The sequence below is a fragment of the Notechis scutatus genome, chromosome 4 (assembly GCF_049901735.1).
Source record: "Notechis scutatus isolate UNSWTSFEM ecotype Mainland chromosome 4, rNotScu1.2, whole genome shotgun sequence".
In the NCBI taxonomy this organism is placed as follows: Eukaryota; Metazoa; Chordata; class Lepidosauria; order Squamata; family Elapidae; genus Notechis; species Notechis scutatus.
The window spans coordinates 99,113,931-99,135,917 of NC_142012.1; the positions used below are offsets into that span (position 1 = coordinate 99,113,931).

A 21,987-nucleotide genomic window follows, 5' to 3' on the forward strand; every position below is an offset into this window, starting at 1 on the left:
CTAAAGCATTTTGGTGGCTTTGTAAGTTTGGGGGAAAGGGGTTGGGGGTGTCAATCAAGAATTATATCCAGAATACCCCAAGTGTTACAACTTACCGTGTTTGCCGGCGTATGAGACGACTTTTGCCTTGAAAAGCATGCCTCCAAGTGGGGGGTCGTCTTATACTGCGAGTATATAACAAAAACTATATTTTGAGTGGAAATGTTGGGGGCTCGTCTTATACGCCCAGTCGTCTTATACGCCGGCAAATACGGTAAATACAATGAATAATTCATTGTCTTTTTAAGATATCTTAATATCCTCTTAGCTGCATTCCAGTGTCTTTCACATGGTGCAGAATTGAATCTAGCCAACTGATTCACACAGTACGAAATATCTGGTCTAGACCAATTACTAATATAACTCAAACTACCTATTAAAGATTGATAAATCACCTTATCAAACTCCGGGCTTTGTTCATCAGTGTTGCTAAACTCCTGACTCATTGGATTCTTAGCCGGCTTACAAAGCTCCATCTTGTAATCTTTTAGCAATTTGCTTATCTTATCTTCCTGAGATATCTTAAAACCTTTCCGTGTTTTCTTTATATTTAAACCGAGATACTTCTTTATCTCCCCTAATTGCTTGATCTTTATTCTCTTTCCTAATGATGCTATTATTTTATTTGCTTCATCATTAGTTTCAGTAATCAATGCAATGTCATCTGTGAATAGTAATAATAATGATACTTTCCCATTTGTCTCCCTCTTAAACAAACATGGATCGGCTAAACCAGCTTTAAATCCTATATTGTCTAGTTCCTTTACAATATACTGGTTCCATTCATAGCCTGATTGTTTAAGACCATAGAGGCTTTTCTTTAACAACCAACAATCATTATTATTCTTATTTTCACTTTTAATACCAACAGGTTTTTTCATATAAATAATATGTTTTAATGGGGCGTGCAAGTAAGCAGTTTCCACATCTAGATGGTTAACTATATAGTTTTTACTAGCTGCCCACACTAAAGCTGCCCTCAAGGTTGCTGCCTTAAGACTAGGTGCAAACACCTCATCGTAGTCATTGGCATTCTGCCTAATACCTTGGGCTACTAACCTTGCCTTATGGATTAAATTACCATCTTTATCTGTTTTTACCTTAAATATCCATTTGCAGCCAATGGACTTCTTACCTACAGGTAATTTGGCATTCTCATACACTTTCATATCTCTTAATGAATTCAGTTCCTTATTCATTGCTGCATACCAACTTTCTTTTTCCTTAGTAGGATACTTTTTTATTTCTTCAACAGAATTAGGAACTTGATTAATCTGGCACACTGTGTTAGCCTGGTACCTATCAGGCGGTCTAGATACACGTGTAGTTCTTCTGGGAATTACAGGGCTTACAGGAGGACTTTCTTGAACTACTACCTGTTCATCTTTCTCATCCTGTTCAGCTATTGAATCTGTTTCTTCCTTTATGGGCACTATTTCATGCTGTATTTGTCTCTTTACTTTATTTTTAAAGTTACAGGGATAACTAATGGGATTTCTATAGGATTCAATAATTACATCTTTATTGGCATCCTGTTCTAATTTCTCCCATCCTTCATTTTCTAGAAATTGGGCACTAGCACTACATAACACTTTAGATGTGCCTTTCTCCCAAAATCTATATGCCCTATGGTTTGCCTGATAACCAACGAAGAAAAATCTTTTAGCTCTATGTTGCCCTTTTTTTCTGAGTTGTGCAGGAATATGCACCCATGCTGGTGCACCAAATGTGTGCAGGTAACTTAGGTCAGGTTTCCTGCCATGCCATCTGGTGAATGGTATTTCACCTGTTGTTGTGTTAACAACGTTGTTCAATATGTTATTAGCACACATTGTAGCCTCCCCCCACAAAGAATCAGGTAATCCAGAATCAGTTAACATTGTTCTAACCATTGCCTGTAGTGTTTGGCCTCTTCTTTCAATAAAAGCGTTATGTTCTGGCCTGTATGGAGCAGACTTCTTATGCTCTATTCCAGCTACTTTAAGTCTGTTCTGGAATTTATTATTAATAAATTCCGTACCATTATCTGTCACCAGGGTTATCAGTTGTCGTTTAGACTTTCTTTCAGCAAACCTAAGCCAATTGAAAAAATGTTGATATGTTTCAGTTTTGCTTTTCATTAAATAGCAAAACCCATATCTAGAATAATGGTCCATAATGCTCAGTATATATCTAGCACCCCCCATACTGGGTTTCTTTGGACCTATGATGTCTGCAAATACCACTTCTAAAGGTTCTTTTGTTTTGAAACCATTTAGCCTATTTGCAGGCAATACTTTGCTCTTATCTTCACAGCAAACATTACAACGCAAATATTTATCACAAGGTTTTAACCTTATTCCTTCAGATAACTCAACTGTACGTTTTAGCATTTTAAAATTTACATGCCCCAAACGCCTATGCAATAAATGGATACATTCTTCATGAGGCTTTATATTATTAAATACAGTTTGTGCCTCCCCTTTCTTACTATTATCTAAGACATATAATGTTCCATTTAAAGCTGCAGTTACCCTTTTGTTATCTTTTTCAATTATGCAATTATTATCTTTAAAAGTAATTACATAACCTAATTTATCTAATACCCTTACTGAAAGCAAATTAAACTTTAGTTGCGGTACATACAACATTTTTATATCCTGGTTTATGCACGTACAATGTGCAATACCTTCACCTTTCGCTTTAAGATTCCAGCCGTTAGCAAGAGATATATGTTGAGAGCTTTTAGACATTTTTATAAATTTTGTCTTATCTCTTGTGATGCAGTGGGATGCGCCACTGTCAACCACCCATAGATCATTCTTCACATCAGAGTTGCTAAACATGGCTAGTTCAAATGCTTTCTTTGGCTTTTTTATATTCTGGCTTTTTCTCTTTTTGCAAAATCTTGCCAAATGTCCTCTGCCTCCACAATTAAAACACTTTTTAATTGTGTATGCTGTTGAAGATAAATTCTCTTCTTCCAGGTGCTGTACTTTGCTAATCTGGTTTCTTTCAAGCTTTGAAGATAATTTCTCTTCTTTCTTATCTTCTCTCAGCTCGTCACGCTCACGCCTTCTTCTGGCTTCTTCTAATAGCCTGCCTGTTATGTCGGTTAATGAGAGGCTTTCTTTTGGCAATACCTCTAACGAAGTCACATAGTCATCATAGCTTTGATCTAATGAAGATAATATTATGTAGACTTGTTGCAGTTCATTAAATATAAGCTCTTTTTCTTGCAATTCTTGAAAAATGCTCTTCATACAGTTTAAATGAACTAACATATCTCCATTCCTCTGAAGATGCGTTCGAAAAAAGCTTCCGTGTAAGATTTATATGTGCTCCTACACTGTCCCGAACATAAATCTTCCTGAGGTTCTCCCAGCAGTTTGCAGCATTTTCTTCTCCACGAATATGGACAAGCTGCTGATCACAGAGAGTCAGTCCTATGATGCATAAAGCCTGCTCATTCTTCAGTTTAAAGTCTTGTAACTTTTCGTTATCATCATCATCAGCAGGATCCCAGCTACTCACATCTGGTGGGTTTGCTATAATGTCCCACAAACCTTCTTTACGTAGAAGTAAACTACATTTCATTGACCATGAAACATAGTTTGTTCCATCCAGCCTGGATATCATGGACAGTTGTGACAAATTTACTTGTGCCATTACTCTTCAGATATTTTGACTATTTTAAACTAATTAAAACAGTTTGTTTTTACAGTAATGTGCAACTCACACCAACTCTCTCTGCTATATCCTGGTTAGTTAGACTATGCTGCTGGGCCCATAACCAATGTTAGTGTTTGGGGATTTACCCCTAGCAGAGTATTGCAGCAGTAGTCAAACCAGGCAGCCAAAACGAGAGCGGAAGGGCCCCAGAGTATACACACACTGAACACAAACACTTCTTTGTAGTTTAAATAGTTTTTAATCCTTTTAGAGTTTAAAGCATTGTCATTCAGTCCATTAAGTCATTCACAGTATTTCCATCCAGTAAGACTCACTAGTATAGTCCAAGTTAAGAGTCCTTGCAATATCTTTATCAGCCGATAAAGATATCTTCTCCTCCTCCGGTTTCACTCTCCAGAGAAACAAACGCTGGATATTCAGCAAGAAGTTCAAACAGTAGAACAGTAGAATTACGCAGTAAATCAGCAAAACAGTAGCAAACAAGAACAGTTCAGTCACAGGCACTCACAGTCAGTAATCACAGTTAGTCACAGTAAGACACAGTTAGTCGCAGTAACACACAGTAAGCTTTCCAGCTTCTAATGCTTCCTTATATTGTAACTTCTAACTGCACCCTTAATCGGCTAATTGCCTGCTGCATTGTGCTTAAAGTGATAAGCACTTAAACCATGATATCTAAGTTTTATATATTTATTCACCCAAACCATATTTGGTATCAATGTTATACCTAACACTAGGTTTTATTTGGGTAGCTGGCTGGGGCGTGTTTGGGCTGGAGGTATTTGGGGGGGGGTCTGTTTGTGTCCAGGTGCTTGCCTGGATTGCGGTATAGAGATTTTTTTGTGGTGTGCATAAGCACACCAATCGTACCTACCATCCCTGTTCTATTGTTTTTTCTTTTAAGTCTCTATCTCATGTATTCAAAACTACAGTATATTTATTCTTATATATTTATTCTTATCTTGTAAGTGATTGGCAAATCAAATAAATACTAAATACCAGAGATCACCATTATTTCAGCCCCAATTAGCTCTAACTGAACTTTACAGTTTTAGCTATGGTGAACATTATTAATAGAATTTTATATCCTTAAAATTAATTTAAAATTAATTAATTAATTTTTTAAAAGTAATTTAATAATTTAATCACAGTAAGATTATAAACATATATATGTCCTTCTCAAAAAAGTAGAAGTTTTGTTTCTATTGTGACTGGATCAGAATTCATAACTAGTATGACCGGAGAGATTTAAAATATGAAAGGTTAAGAGCCACTAACTTAAACAGCTTTACCCTACTAACTATCAAAACAGATAGCAATGTTGAACAAGAAACTAACATCAAATATATAAAATGCAACAGCTTCAAATTTCATCGCCCAAGGTACCATTCTGTACCTTGCTGGTATCTAGCATTTGTTCCCGTTAGTTATTTGTATACATTTGTTAAATATTTTCCTTGGCTCCTTCAATCACTAGATTGGTGCTTGTAAATCAAATCTTAATCAGAATGATCTATCCATCTCAGGCAGCATTTGCTGGTTGATTACTGTAAGGTTAAAAATAAAAAAGAAATCTATATTCTATGTAGGCTAATTTTCATTTCCTAAACTGGACCCATGCTTTCAAGTGCAGTGGAAAACATTTCCCAGCTAAAATTCTAGAAAGACAGACCTAGAAATGTTTTTGGCTTTGTGTTTGGAAGTGGTACCAGAAACACACAAATAAACAAACAAGACCCACTCTGCTTCCTTCTGCAAAACCTGTAAATCTTTAATAAAACAAGATGAATTAACTGGTCTGCTTGAAAGGAGTAAAACAGACCAACAAAGTACCTTCACCAGTTTAATCCGATTATATACTGATTCAAACATACTTTCCAAACAAGGACTGGAAACATTTAGCTATTTATACAAACATAATATTTTCTAAAGGTTTTTGCAACCTCATTTAAGTTTTCAAAAGTTCTGAACTGAGGAATGAAATATTTATTTACATTCCACTGCTGAAGCAAATTTATACTTTTAAGCCATCTCTTTTTGGACTGCTAAGAGAGTTAAACTGTCCTACACACATCTATTACATAACAGTCATTTACCTCTATAAGGTTACAATAGACATATATAGATAAACATACGAGAGTGGAAAAACATTGAAAATTACTTTATTTATTGAAAATAAAAGGAACCAAGACCAAGTTAATTTACTGATACTTTGGCATGATGGATAGATTGTGAATGTATCTAAAATGTTAACTACATTGTTTAAATTGAGTGATCTTTAAGTGATTAAATTACTCTAAAAATTATCCCTTTTCACTTCGTGATCAATGGCTATTTATGGCTTTAAAAAAATCAATTGATACTCTTTCAACACAGGTATACAAAATTAGATTGTTGTAAAAATGCTGTCTATACATTCTTAGATATTATTTCCTTCTAAAAGGGACTGAAAGTATTGATTATTCCTTCTTAATCTAAGCAAAGATTTTTTACAACAAGTCCAGACCATTTAACACATAAAATTGTCTTTCAATGTTTCTTTTTTTATATTTCGTGGTCAACCATACTAGGACTTTAAGGCCTCTACATTGATTTGATAATAAAGTTAAATTACACAAACCCAAACAGCCAACTTGTAAGATGAATGGGTAACCACATAAAGCCAAAAGTTCTTTTCTCAGAGAATAAAAACTATTAAGTAATCAAAGTGCTAATGCACGTAAGAAATACTGTTACATAGTAGAGAATTTGCAAGAAATAATTGGGGGTGAGAGTGGGTGAAACGGAGGTATGGAATAGTTCTCTTCCATTAAGTATCAAGAGTCTGTCATCTAAAAATTCATTCTGGCTCCCACAATATAAATATAGTGAATTATTTTTACAGGCAATGCCAGAAAGCAGTTACATTTTTTAGCCAACCAAAACATGACTCTTCCCTCTGGAATCTTTTTTTTCCAGATACAATAATATCTGCAAAAGGATATACTGTATATACTCGAGTATAAGCCTAGTTTTTCAGCCCATTTTTTGTGCTGAAAAAATCCCCCTCGGCTTATACTCGAGTCAGATTCCCTCTGAAAAAAAATGGTGTGGAGTCGCGGCTCCGGGCGCAGCGACTCCCAACAGCCCCAGCCGGGAAGGGAAAGGCAAAAGCGTTTTGCCTTTCCCCTCCCGAGGCGGCGGGACTGGGGCCGCTCCGGCGGCAGCGACTCCCAACAGCCCCAGCCGGGAAGGGAAAGGCAAAAGCGCTTTGCCTTTCCCTTCCCGAGGCGGCGGATTGGGGCCGCGCCGGCGGTAGTGACTCCTGACTCAGGGGGCCTCCGAGGGAGGGAAGAGAGTGACTCCTGCCTCCCGCTGTCATCATCATCTTCTTCTTTTGGGTTAGTGAATCAATTAAACCTTTCATGATAGTGAGATCGTTTCCCAAATTAATTATTTTTATTTTTGAAATTTACCAGTAGCTGCTGCATTTCCCACCCTCGGCTTATACTCGAGTCAATAAGTTTTCCCAGGTTTTTTGTGTAAAATTAGGTGCCTCGGCTTTATATTCGGGTCGACTTATACTCGAGTATATACGGTATGTATATTTTGAAGAGAATTCTAGGCAAATCACTAATTCTTGTTATATATAGGTATTTCTTATTTTTCCCTTTCTTGTTCTACCTTCTTATTTACTCATATTTTGCTCAGTATCTTTGTGATATACTGTAGGATGATAATTTTTTTTTAGGTTTAAATACAAAATAAATCTTAAGCACTATACTGCCATACAATGTAGATTTATATAAAACTGATACTCACTAGATAGCCAATAATTCTAATAATATATATGATTCTATTTATTATTATAATAGAACCATCTACACATTTAGCCTTCCAGTTCCATCGTGCCTTGAATCATGTACCTATTATGAATTATCTGGCTCTCATTTCTGCTGTCACTATTACACTATAATGACATCCTGACTCAGCTCAGGAAAACTGCACAGCAGTATATGTTAAACTTGCTAATTGCACTGTTGGATTTCAGTCACACTCAAATAAATTAGATAGAAAATAAATTTAAAGTTTGCTTCAAAATGATGCTTCAACATATAAGAACAATTATAGCATACAAAAGTGCTTTAGATGGTGGGTTATGAATAAATGTGTAGAGTCTATTCGAGAAATGCTTGTTTTGCATTCCTTTCATATTATTAGGAAAATTATGTTTACTCTTTAGCAAAATGGTCCAGTAATTAAATTATAAGCTCTCTCCAACAACCCAATCCATTGTTACAATCAATCTACTTGTCAGAAGACCAGAACTAGCAATTATACGTTTTCTTGGGAAAGAACCATGATCTAGTGAAATAGAAAGTCCACAGTTAAAATCTGTCCTTCGTTCTCAAAAAAATATTCAACCCAATACTCAGCATACAGTTATGTTAGGTTTCAAAAACCAAGAAAGACCTGTTACATTACTTCAGAGTAGTTTCTTTTATTGTTCCTCGCCTATAGATAGAAATCTTGCCAAACTAAAGCAAATTATGCTTTATGCCACCACTATGAGCCATGGTGGCACAGTGGTTAGAATGCAGGATTGCCCACTGCCAGGAGTTCGATCCTGACCGGCTTAAGGTTGACTCAGCCTTCCATCCTTCTGAGGTCGGTAAAATGAGCACCCAGATTGTTGGGGGCAATACACTGACTCTATAAATCACTTAGAGAGGGCTGTAAAGCACCATGGAGCGGTATATAAATCTAGGCCCTATTGCTAAACTATTGCATCACTAAAGATATATTTTGATCTTAATGTTCATTCCAAACAAACTAGCTAACCTTTGTTATCACTTACTTATCTGGAATACAGCCCTCCCTCCTGGGAATCCAGGCTACATTCCATCACAGTTCATCAGTAGCTCCAACATAAGTTTCCCACAATGCCCTAATGCAATGGCTACCGCAGAGGCACCGTGAGGAATTAAACTGGCAGCTACATCTAGCTACTCCACTGCTTAACAGATGTGTGCTCCTATAAAGTCAGTGTGAAAAGTTCATCAAAGAAGGAAAGGCCCCAGCAGTGCTCTCTTCATTTGAGACCCTTTCAATCTGTCATTAAAAAACATACAACAAAAACATATAAGCAACATACAGAAAATAATCAAAATCCTCCACCTACCTCATTGAAACGTGTCACCAAATTTTCAACAGCCCTCTGTTCCCCATCTGGGACAGAGAGAAAAGTTGCTTGGATGGATGCAAGTTTCTTCCGACATTCAGCATTTCCCAAATCTCTGGTTAAGAAGCAGAGATAGTCAATGGGCAATACTTTTCTATAAAGATCCTCCTCCTGTACCATCAGGATACTAGCAACTTCCTCTGGGAACTGAATGAGATGCTGCAGTTCTACAAGTTCTTTACTGACGGTGGAAGAGAGGGCGTTGGAAGTGGCCATGGACGAACTCAACTGTCGTTCTAAAATAAATAAAAGTAAAAAGTAGCCAGCATTTTCTCTTTTATCAACAGGTTTAATTAACATTTTACAATAAGTTTATCATATATTCTGCACAAGCTTAAATGCTGAGGACAGTTGAAGTTCCCTTTTGATTTCTATAAAACATTAATCTTTGCCTTAACTGTACAAAATTTTGCACAGCTTGGGATAAATCGCTTTCCAATAACAGAGATACATATTTCCTTACACTGCATAATAACATGTACATCTGTTCTTTAGATAATTAAATAATTGTTGACCATTTCAAGTGTTAATATTATTAAATACATTGAATTTTATTGTGGACAATAATATATAAACATCTGCATAGGTGGATGTGTTATGTCATGTTCTATACCAGGGGTAGGGAAACTTGCCTCTTTTATCACTTATGGACTTCAACTCCCAGAATTCCTGAGTGAGCCATAAAAGGTTCCCCATCCCTGGCCTACTGGTTTTTCAGTTGTGGGGAAAATCAATTTTTGACTTGAATGGGACATATACAAATGTAATATACAAATGTATATGTCCTAAATTTGTATATTAAACAGTCCCATTCAAGTCAAGAATTGATTTCTCCCATAACTGAAAAACCAGTAGGCCATGGATGGGGAACCTTTTATGGCTCACTCAGGAATTCTGGGAGTTGAAGTCCATAAGTGATAAAAGAGCCAAGTTTCCCTACCCGTTCTATACCAATGGTACAAGTAATTTGTATTCATTTAAATGCTCTGCTGTGACAATAAGTATTTCCTAAACTCCACTCATGATAATTTATCCTCATTTAGTGACAGCATGAAGTAAATGAGATGATACTTTAAAAATTCCACAAAAGTTTCATGTTGGCATCCCCTATGGTTCTGTGAAACCTCAGGTCTGTGATCAAAAATTTACTATGGTCAGGCAAGATCTTCATAATGCATATCCAAGAAGTACTCTATCTTACCCATACAATCATAATAAAACTATCAGGTGCACATGACTCCTTTCACCAGCTGAAATGCTCATAATGATTATGTTCCATTCAGTTGACATCTACTCTTAACAACCACATGAATAGATACTTCCCAGGAAGATTTTCCTCCAACCTGCCTTTTCAGGTCTTTCCACTCTGCACCCATCACAAGTACAGTTCTGTCCATCCATTTTGTTGCTGGTCACTGAACCCAGTGGTTAGAATGCAGTATTGCAGATTGACTCTGTCCATGGCCAGGTGTTTGATCCTGACCAACTCAAGGTTGAGTCAGCCTTCCATACTTCCAAGATTGGTAATCTCATGGCGAGATGGGCGGGAAATAAATTTAATATTTTTTATGATTTCTTTTCCCATTCACTACAATTCCACCTTTCAAAATATCATTCCCAGTCCCATACAAATATATAAAATATTTCTTCTAGCCTTCCCTCAGTTCATTTTCATCTTAAATTGTTACATAATTTTATTTTTAATTCTATTTTCTTTCCTTGCTTATCCCTATTCCCTAACTTCCATGACAAATGTTTATTTCCATCAAAATTACCCTACAGTCTGTTCCTGTTTTAGTCTTAACTGTGTCTTTCTTTCTTTGTCTAATTCTTTCTTTCTAGAGTATACAATATCTTTTCCTCATTCTATTTCGTTATAGTAATAATTCTCTTATGCACCTTTTTTCTTCATTAACAGTCTTTCACTTGATAATTTCACTAAACATTTTTCCACACAGTTAAACAACTTAATCTCACATATTTCATTGGCTTTCCATAACACATTTTTTTCAAAGCAATTCTCATTGAGAATATTAACCAGCACAAAGCAATCTTAAGTCAGCCTTAGGTTGAAACTAAAAGGATTAAAATAAATTGCAGGGTAAGTACAAAAAATAAAATTTAAAAAGCTTCATTTAAACTACAAGCCAGTTGGGCTGAAAAAATACAAGTCAATAAGATAGTACTAACATAAGCCATATCTCTGAATTATCCAATTATTTTTTCTTGTCTTTTCATGTTACCTAGCAGAATATTTTTTTTCCCTGGATCACACTTATATTGTTCTATAGTTTCTCAGTACTGATCTTTGGTTCTTCCAAAAAAAAAAAACCAAAGATACCCAGCACATTTTCCCCCCAAAATAATTTAGATATCCTCAACATTTTGCTAGATGAAAACCAATGCAATTCAGAAAACAAGGACATCAATGATCTCAGGCAGTGTGACTTAGATATGATGCTTCCATTTCTCTTTTCAAATTTCTTTCAATTTACAACATTCAAAAATTTGTCTTCAGAAATGAAGAGGGATTGTACTACACTTTTTGACAACTGCCAACAACAAAGTGAGGTCCAGTTTAACTCCAGAAAAATCCATTTATTTTATCCATGTTTGGCTTTCTCCAAAACTACCCCAGTTACTAAAAATGTAAATACTTCCTCCCGAGCTAATCATTATCTCCCAACCTATCTTACCTCACACGTTGTTGTGAAGATAACAGTAAATCTCTATTGCCTGAGAACAAACAGGCCCAAAAATTGTGAAGAACATTAAAAACTATTTGTATTACCATGGTCTCCAAAAGGTACTGTTTGTCCTCGCTGCACCTTTAAGTCATTCTTATGATGAAAATCATAACACTGGAAGAGAAGAAGTTATATAGTCTTGCCTCTGTAACATAATAGACACTAGCCAGCACTGTAGCGCTCCTATGCCAACAGAAGGTCTACAGAACTGGTATTGGCCCATTTCTGTTCTCAGAGTTGGTGAAGATGAATATATTATTATATCTGAAATACTAACTGGTCTCACCTTGGATTTTTTTTTTAACAAAACAAATGGGCTTAAAAAGATAAAGTTTTCAGAAAGTACAGCAGAAGCAATTTAAAATCCTTCTCAGACAAATAATTTTGGAACAAAATGTATTTGCAGGACACCTAAAAGGGTAGTCTTTTGATACTGCAATATTTACAACATGTATGTTTTCAAGTATGTTTCACCTCCTTTAATGCACCAAGTACTGATCAGAAATAGCAGAAAGTTAAGGAAAGAAGTGAGCTAATATAACTATATATGCACTGGTACTACAATTCCCATATTTTGCTATATGATGTTGAGGTAGCATCATGACCCCTTCACTATTCGTCTGATTTTTGCTCAGTACTGATAAAGCCTGAGAAACCATCCTTCCAAGGCTTTATGGTAACAGGATAACAGATTTGGAAGGGGCGTTGGGAGGTCTTCTGATCCAACCCCCAGCTGAAGCAGGAAACACCGTGGCATTTCAGACAAATGTCTGTCCAACCTCCTCTTAAAAATCTGCAATGATGAAGCACTCACAACATCTGCAGGCAATATTTTCCAGTGTTTAATTGTTCTAGCTGTCAGGAAATTTCTTCTTAGTTTTAGATTGATTCTCTCCTTGATTAGTTGCCATCCATCCATTGATTCTTGTCTGGCCTTCAGGTACTTTGAAGAATAGATTGATCCCCTCCTTTCTTGTGGCAGCCCCTCAAATATTGGAACACTGCTATCATGTCACCCCTAGTCCTTCTTTTCATTAAACCAGACACACCCAATTCCTGAAACTGATGTTCATATGTTTTAGCCTCCAGTCTTCTACCTAGTCATCTTGGTTGCTCTTCTCTGCACTCTTTCTGGAGTCTCAACATCCATTTTTATATCGTGGCCACCAAATGGATCTTTATTCTTTACTCACATGAAGTGCTAATACACCAGTTTATACTATTATACACCAGTTGCATACACTAGTTTACATTACAGAAGAAACATAGTTTTTTTAAAAAGCTACTTTAGCCTTTGAGGATTATGTCTGAAATGTTCCATCTGACGCTGATTCACCTTTGGAACACCATAAACCCATGATGGTGAACCTATGGTACGCATGCCCCAGGTGGCACACAGAGCCATTTATGCCAGCACACGAGCCGCTGGCAAACTTACCTCACTGCGCATGCGCATGCCTCACAGCTGATTTTCGGCTGGTTTGAGGCCTCCCAGAGGTTTGAAAAAAGCCTCTGAGGGCCGAATAGGCCCATTTTGTCACTTCCTGTATTCCAGGAAGTGACAAAACGGGCCTATTCAGCCCGCAGAGGCTTTTTTCAAGCCTCTGGGAAGCCAAAAAAGGCCTAAAACCAGCCGAAAATCAGCTGTGAGGCACAGTGCGGGTAAGGGGGGGTGAGGGGGTGGCGGCAGGGATTGCACGGGCATGTGCAGGGGGCATGGGGAGGCATGCATTGCCTTCTGGGTGCTGGCATGCGAGCATGCGAGCGCCAGCGTGCACACAATTTTGGGCACAGGAGCCCAAAAAGGTTAGCCACCACTGCCATAAACCATAAACCACTCTCTTTTCCAGATGACTTCTGGAAAGCCGCAGGATCCCTCCTATAACATTTGAATGGCATGGACTAGGAGGTATGAAATAATCTCAACTTTTACCAATGTTCCATCTATGAACAGAATGTTTGGCAACTCTCTACTATAGAAGTTCAAAAGGGTCACTATGGGTTGTTTGCAGTGTGCCCATCACGTAATTAAGACATTTCCATTCTGTGACCATTAAAGTGGCTTTTTTTTCCAATCGACAAGACCACGCACAACTTCTTCATTGTTTGGCAAGATTGTGATGATGAATAGGCATACAGTCTAATAATGTTATTTCAGGATAATGTTGCTATTTATGAAAACCAGCTTCTGAACTTAATGTTTGATTAATGTAATTCCTGACCTTAACAAGTCATGCATACAAGCATATCGTAACATTTGGGTCTTAGGTATCAGATTAAAAAAATATTTTTATTCCAGAGGTATTGTTTTTTTCTGGTTTTAGTTAGTTTGTTTTTCACAATGCACATCACAAGCAGAACAAAAACGGGGTAAGAGAGTAGAACTGCAAATTACATGGTGGTGATGTTATAATTTTCTTTAAAACTAAACTCAGTAGCTATAATTTATCGCCTGTAACAAATTTATAATCAAAAAGGCGACCGCATGACCCCTTTTTACCAACATTATCAAAAAAGAAATGCTGGTAAGCTATGGAGAATTCCCAAACTGCAAACAAAGAAAAAAGACAAATATAAGAGGATTTCTTTTAAAAAGTCTCTTATAGTTTAAGAAAGCTAGCATTAACAAGAAATCTTTTGATCCAATCTAGTATGTTGTCAACAACAAAAACAAAAAATCCTTAGATAAGAAAATATATGCTTGGTCTCATAACTATTAGTCTAATAATGACATCTAAAAATAAATCTGCCTCAGATATATTCCCTTTAGGCTTTTTATGAATCTGTCGCCAAATGCATTTCCTAACTTAAAAAGAAAGGAATCATTCATACTGAATACATAAAAAGTCAAAAGACAGCCCATAGGATAGAGGTCATATTTACATTAGTCCACTACCATTTCAGAAAGTCATTAAGGAAAAATAACTTTTTTTTTGTCCTTGGAAAAACATGTATATGAAATTTATATAGGTTGTTTTAAGTTTAGGTTTAAAACATGAGCCAATACAATTTTTTTTAAAGTAGTGAAGTTCTCCCTAGCACCTATTTTGCCATTTTCATGTTTGTGCCTCCTTTGGAGGTTTTAATTTTTTTATATTTATAAAAAAGCAATGTGATCTGTTACTATTTTCATATTAAAAATAGAATTCATCAGATAGTTTTTATTCAACTTGCTTAGATCAAATTACCTCAATGTTCTATTCAGCTTTAAATATATGCTCACATTTTTTTAAAAAACCATGCGATGAGGGCAGTTTTAGAATTGTAGTGACATTTTCAGATATATTCAAATAAGAATTTAGTCTAATAGTTTCAAAAATACTATTTATTAGGTTAATTCTTTAATAAAGAACAATAAATTAAAGTAAAAAAGATTAATATGTAGTCACAGCTCAGATTCATCTATTTTCAAACTGAATATTACAAAAGTTCAACAAATATCCAAAAATAATGAGACACAGTAGGGTGTTAATAGTAATTGTACAGTAAAAAAAAAATACTTCTGGTAAAGTCAAGTTCCTCCCTGCAGAGATGAAAATTGCTTTGGCAAAATTGCTTTGACATTCCACATTATAAATAATGTACTGCAGTGAATATTACAGTTGAACAAAACATATTGAAAAAAAATTGAGCATTGCAGTACAAAACTCCAAAATACAAAAACATATCCTGGGACTTGAATCTTACTTGACATTAGAGTCCAACAGTGGTACACACCACTAAAAGTATAATGAACCGCAGTGAGTATTATGAGTATTATGAGCCACAATGGCGCAGTGGTTAGAGTGCAGTACTGCAGGCTACTTCTGCTGATTGCCGTCCGTCTGCAATTGGGCAGTTCAAATCTCACCAGGCCCAAGGTCGACTCAGCCTTCCATCCTTCCAAGGTGGGTAAAATAAGGACCCAAATTGTTGGAGGCAACATGCTAAATCTGTAAACCGCTTAGAGAGGACTGTAAAGCACTGTGAAGCGGTGTATAAGTCTAAATACTATTGCTATCATTACCCATCTTAGAAAAAAGTCGTGGTAGCAATGCAGAACACAAGCAATGGCTCTGTGGAGGTACCAATATTACAGGTAGTTCTTGACTTATGACTTATCGCTTAACAATTCTTCAAAGTTACAACTGACCTGAAAAAGGGAACCTATAACCCAGATCCCAACCCGCATTCACGAGACCACACTTTGGGCACTCAACTCAGTTATACTTTCAAATAATTGTATCATCTTCTTCTGCTCTTTACCTCTCAATATAGATAGTCCTTGACTTACAACAGCTCATTTACTGACTGTTCGAAGTTACAATGCACTGAAAAAAGTGACTTTTGACTTTTTCACACTTACAACCATTGCAGCATCTCCATGGTTACATTATCAAAATTCCGTCATCTGGCCAACTGACTCATATTTATGACAGTTGCAATCCCCCGGGATCATGTGGTCAGCTGACAAGCAAATTCAATGGGGAAGCCAGATTCACTTAACAACTGTGTTATTAACTTAACAACTGCAGTGATTCACTTAACAACTGTGGCCAGAAAGATTGTAAAATGGAGCAAACCTCACTTAACATGTCTCACTTAGCAACAGAAATTTTAGGCTCAATTGTGGCCAATTGTAGACTAATTGTATCAGAAACACATATCTACAGTGGTGGGATTCAATTTTTTTTACTACTGGTTCTATGGGCGTGGATTGGTGAGCGTGGCAGGGGAAGGATACTGTAAAATCTCCAGTCAGAGGTGGTATTTGCCGGTTCTCTGAACGACTCAAAATTTCCACTACCAGTTCTCCAGAACTGGTCAGAACCTGCTGAATACAACCTCTGCTACAGGAGCCAGAAACTGCAGGGGTTGGTATTGTTTTAATTTATTAAAAGCTGATAATACAGGGCTAAATTCTGATATTTTTAGGTACAAAAAGAAAAAACCTGCGGTGATTTCTTTATACCTCTTTCATAAGCAATACATTCTATAAGAAGAATAGGCGTGAAACTAAGTATACTGTATTAATCCAATTTGCTATTAGTTATAGCTGACTTATTCCTGCTGTCTGACTGGAAACAAAATTTGCACTTCTATATTAAAGAAGATTAGCCTCCACCTGTTTGTGACAGAACAAGCTATGTGAGTGTTAATTGAAGCAAAGGGGGTGGGGGGAGTAACAGGATATTGTTTAGATAAACCCTTGATTTTTGTTATATTTCTGCTCCAAAATCTCCTCTTTCCAAGTCTTTACAGAGCATTATTATATTATACTATACTATATTAGTATAGTCAACTATAATATAAATTTGCTCATCACTGACTAAAGTGAAAATCATAGCTGGTTCAGTACTACAAATGACATGAAACTGTTTAATTGTTAATCAGATTGTATTAAAATAAAAATATGTACAACAACATAAATTGAATCCTTCTCGTGAAACATATTATCCTGCTGGTGAACACACATTACAGGTAGTCCTTGACTTATGACAGTTCATTTAGTGATCATTCAAAGTTACAACACTAAAAAAACACTTATGACCATTTTTCACTTACAACCTTTGTAGCATCCCCAAATCATGTGATCAAAATTCAGGTGCTTGGCAACTGGTCATGTGATGACATTTTATGTGGTCAGCTGACAAGCAAAGTCAATGGGGAAGCCAGATTCACTTAACAGCCACGTTACTAACTTATCAACTGCAGGGATTCACTTAACAACTGCGGCAAGAAAGGTCGTAAAATGGGGCAAACTCACTTAACAAATGTCTCACTTAACAAAAGACATTTTGGGCTCTATTGTGGTCATAAGTCGGGGACTACCTGTATTTAAATTCTTTCTTGAATGAATTAAGTTACCATTAATTAAGTCATTATTAATTTTGTCAATGAAATAAGTTATTACCACTAATTTTCCTTTTTTTCCCCATGAGTAATAATCTTGTAAACCATGGGAAATCTCTAAAAATTAATAACCTTTCTTTCCTTGTTTGCAATATTGTATAAGAATGCTATATGACATTCTAATATTAAATCTGGGCAGCTATTATTATCCAACGTTCTGGAATCCCCAAGACAGTGCCAAGAATTTTAGATGAAAAATATCTCTGTAATTAAGCTTACACAGTGGCTCGTTAAAATCTTGGTACTATACTGTGAGAGAACAACCAGTAGACATTTTGTTTTGATTTTCCAAAATTTGGTTTGAAGGAAGGACAGAAAAAAATGTTTCAGGATGATCTATTCCCCAAATCATTACTCTAAACTTTCTCTGGTAAATATATTTTCTTCTCTGCATTTGTAATTTACACAGCTATCACTGACTATGATATTTATATAGGGCAAATAAGGATTCAAGAGAACTTGAAATTATCTGTTATGGGAGATGGAAAAGGCAACATTTACCATCCAAATTAAAATAATAATTCCTGATGCTTTTACTAATTTGTAATTCTATGAATTTTTATTAATAAAAATATTGTATCCATAATAATAATCAAATAAATAAAATGCTCAATATTTCTCACTAATTAGTATTAGAATGCAATGTCAACTATTAAATTACAATTTTTCTATTATGGTATAAACTTGCTCAGTACATGATTTTTTTTGCAAATTATGCCGAATAACTTACATATATATTAATTTATTTCTGAAACAAAGAAAGCAAGCTTTATTACCTAAAATATTTTTCTGATATGCAATATACTGTAACATTACCAACACAGACCATGGTTACAATACTGAACATGTAATCACATGTATTAAATAAAATAGATTAGTATTAGTACAGACTACTCTAAATTCATTACAACTAAATTTTCACAGATAAATTTAAAATATTCAGAAATACAGCCAAAATCTGACCAAAAATAATAAAAAATACATGTTAGATATATTTCCCACAAATAATTTACAACTGACTCTGAAATCCATACCATTATTCCTATCTCAAAAAACATTTTAGATTAAAAAGGCATGAGAAATGACTATATAAGTCATCAAGCTTACCAGTAAACTGAATTTTTCTATTCATTTTCTTCTAAAAAGTCAGTGTATATGGATGCTTTCAAAAGCAGAGAAATGTAACATGCTACTTGCATTCACTGTTGTGCAACAACTGAAACTAAGAACTATCAAAATACACAATTAGAATACAATGTGTAAGTCACAAAGACAACAGGCATAAAGGTCAGGTTACCTACTTACCAGATAAAAGTGGAAACACTATGACTTCAACAAGATAAATTCTACTTTTTTAAGAACTATGAAGAGTAGCATTTGATTTAGTTACAAGAAAAAGAAAAAACATATTTATGCTACGTGGAAATCAATATACCTGGAACAGACTCGGCGAGGTCAAAATGTTCTAATAATCAACAGTGTGTTCGTTTTCATACATAAAGGCAATAAATTACATCCTTTTAAATTGTCAAAATACATCAGAAGCCTCCTTCACAATGATTCTTTCTAAAAATTCAAACATGTTCCTAATTAGCACATGACATATTTATGTATGGGTTTGTTTTTGTTTATATTATCAAAATTCCAAATTTATTTTGAACTAATTGTTTTTTTTCAGAAGGTTAAAAATTAAACTATGAAAAATATATTTTCGTAATGAATGATTTCCACCCAAAAGTCATTCATTATATATTCAAAGTCTGATGAAGTATATATAAATACACATTTTGTTCATTTTAAGACCTCATTTATTTCATTCCTCGTTATAAATCTTTTAACCATCAGCTTTCAAGAACATAATAAACACCTAATTAATTAACACAGAAAGAGACGTGTATTCTGAATTTATCCAAAACAATGAGGAGTGTACTTTAATTCCATTTCATTAAGAACCACTTTGACATGGAATCTTACTTCACTACAAACTTCAATAAAAATCCACTGAAGTATCTTCACCCAGTGCTTCGAGACATTATAATCTGAAGCGGTTAACATTCTTAAAAGCATGAAATTTGAGAGACTCCATAAAATAATATATCTATAGACATTGAACTTTACCATCCCTGGTGGAATGGCATATCTAGGAAAAGGAATTATTTAAAAAAAATTCTTTTAAAGTAATCACATGATGTGATTAATTGTTTTAGCTATAGAACCTAAAGATACAAAAGAAAATAAAAGTAACTTTCTCCTAGAACACCATGTGAACTTCCCAGACCTAATGAATAGATGCTGATTATGTCAGCTTGATCACAATCTGCAAATTCTGTATTTATATTTTGATCATTTTAGTAAGAAAATGTTATATCACTATACATCTACCGTATTTGCCGGCGTATAAGATGACTTTTTTGCCCTGAAAAACATGCCTCCAAGTGGGGGGGTCGTCTTATACGCCGGGAGGACTCCGACTCCCACTTCGAGCTTGAGTTGCAGCCGGGAGGGAGGCTGGGGGAGCGGTGTGTGTGTGTGTGTGTGTGTGTGTGGCGGGTGTCACTCGCCACGCGCTGCGCAACCTTTCCCCCTCTTCCTTCCTTAGCGGTGTGGGGAGGAGAGGATTCGAAGATCCTCACGTGCGGCGTACTTTTCTTTTTCTTTTTTTCTTTTTGCACGCAGGTTTTGCATGCGGGCGGCTGTAGGTTAAGGATGGGGAGCCCCGGGTGGGTTATCAGGTTTTACGGTGCTTCCAACATGTGCGAACGGTGGGAGAGCGGAGAAGAGAGCGAGCGAGCGCCCGCTGTGTGAAATCCTGCCGTCAAAGCAACACTGGGGAGGCAGGGTATAAATTTACCAGGTTAATGTAGCAATGGTGATTAATGCCCAGAACATTGTTTGCGGGTATTGGGGTGTGTGTGTGTGTGTGGTGGTGGTGAGGAGAGGTTGTCCTTTGAATGCGGAAAAGTAGGTGTGACCTTGTGTAGGAAAATAAAGAGATCCTTTTAGCGTGTTTGGCTTCTTTGCCTCCCCTCGTTCGTTTTGACGTGGAGATAATGGCCTTCGGGCGGGAGGGGAAGAAAACTGTAGCTGGATCATTTCAAATTTCACTTACTCTCCTGCCTCACTTCAATATGTCTGAGCGACTCCAGATACTGGAAGACTTTTTGAATGAAAGTGTTACCTCCATATTTTTTTTTTAAAGAGGGCCACTTGGGGAAAAAAAAAGATTCTAAGGAATTCCTTGTTTCTTGATTAAAGAGAAGGCATTGAATATACTGTTCCTTGGCAGCCTTTTCAGTGTCCGGGTTTTTGGTGTGTGTGTGTGTGTGTGAGAGAGAGAGAGAGAGAGAGAGATCAGCTGTATTGAGAAGAGAACGTTTCCTGTGTTCTCATTTTATTTACAACATATTTTACGCTTAATGGTAAGCAATGAAAAATATTTTTAAAACTCATTTCTAAACTCCATAGCTATTTGCATATTCTTGGTTCAAAATTGGATTAGCTCATTTCAAAATTGTCCAAAGCAGAAAAGTGCGTCAAAAAAAAAAAAAGTGCAAAAGTGGAAGGTGTGTGGAAGAGGGGGTAGTCTTATACGGCGAGTATATAACAAACTCTATATTTTGAGTGGAAATGTTGGGGGGTCGTCTTATACGCCCAGTCGTCTTATACGCCGGCAAATACGGTACTTATCTTAATCTGGTAATTATCAGTTAAAAATGTTGTGAAGATAAAAATCTGAAGATAAAAATCAGAGGCTCTGGGTTTTAAAAAAAAATAGTATGTATGGAAAACTTTTAAAATATCAAACATTTGAACTCTAAAATTTTGGCTATATGTGTGTATATGTGCATGTGTAGGTATCTATGTAAGGATATGTATGTATGTACAATATATACTTCTGTGTGTGTGTGTATAATGTATGTATATATACACACACACATTGTGTGTGTGTGTGTGTGTGTGTGTGTGTGTGTGTAAATGTTCCCCTCGCACATATGTGCTAGTCATTTCCAGCTCTAGGGGGCAGTGCTCATCTCCGTTACAAAGCCGAAGAGCCAGCGCTGTTCAAAGTGGTCATGTGGCCGGCATGACTAAACACCGAAGGTGCATGAATGCTGTTACCTTCCCACCAAAGAGGTTCCTATTTTTCTACTTGCATTTTCACATGCTTTCAAACTGCTAGGATAGCAGAAGCTGGGACAAGTAACAGGAGGTCATTCCGTTATGCAACCCTAGGGATTCAAACCACCAAACTGCTGACCTTTCTGATCAACAAGCTCAGCGTCTTAGCCACCAAGCCACCACGTCCCTGGTATGTGTGTGAGTGTGTATATGTGTATGTGTATGTGTGCGTGCATATACATACACACACATACATACCACAACAACCATAACAACAACAATGGAGTTAGAAGAGAC

At 36.1% G+C, this 21,987-nt stretch overlaps 1 protein-coding gene across 9 annotated transcripts in view; it reads right to left on the reverse strand.

Moving 5' to 3' along the window:
* The window catches only part of PLCE1 (phospholipase C epsilon 1), a 164,984-nt gene that overhangs the window by 84,795 nt on the left and 58,202 nt on the right, over positions 1 to 21,987 (reverse strand). For all 9 annotated transcript variants that reach the window (XM_087964188.1, XM_087964190.1, XM_087964191.1 and 6 more), the window contains one exon: positions 8,873 to 9,168. In XM_087964188.1, coding sequence (XP_087820314.1) covers positions 8,873 to 9,168 — 296 coding nt within the window. The remainder of the gene's footprint in view (positions 1 to 8,872; positions 9,169 to 21,987) is intronic.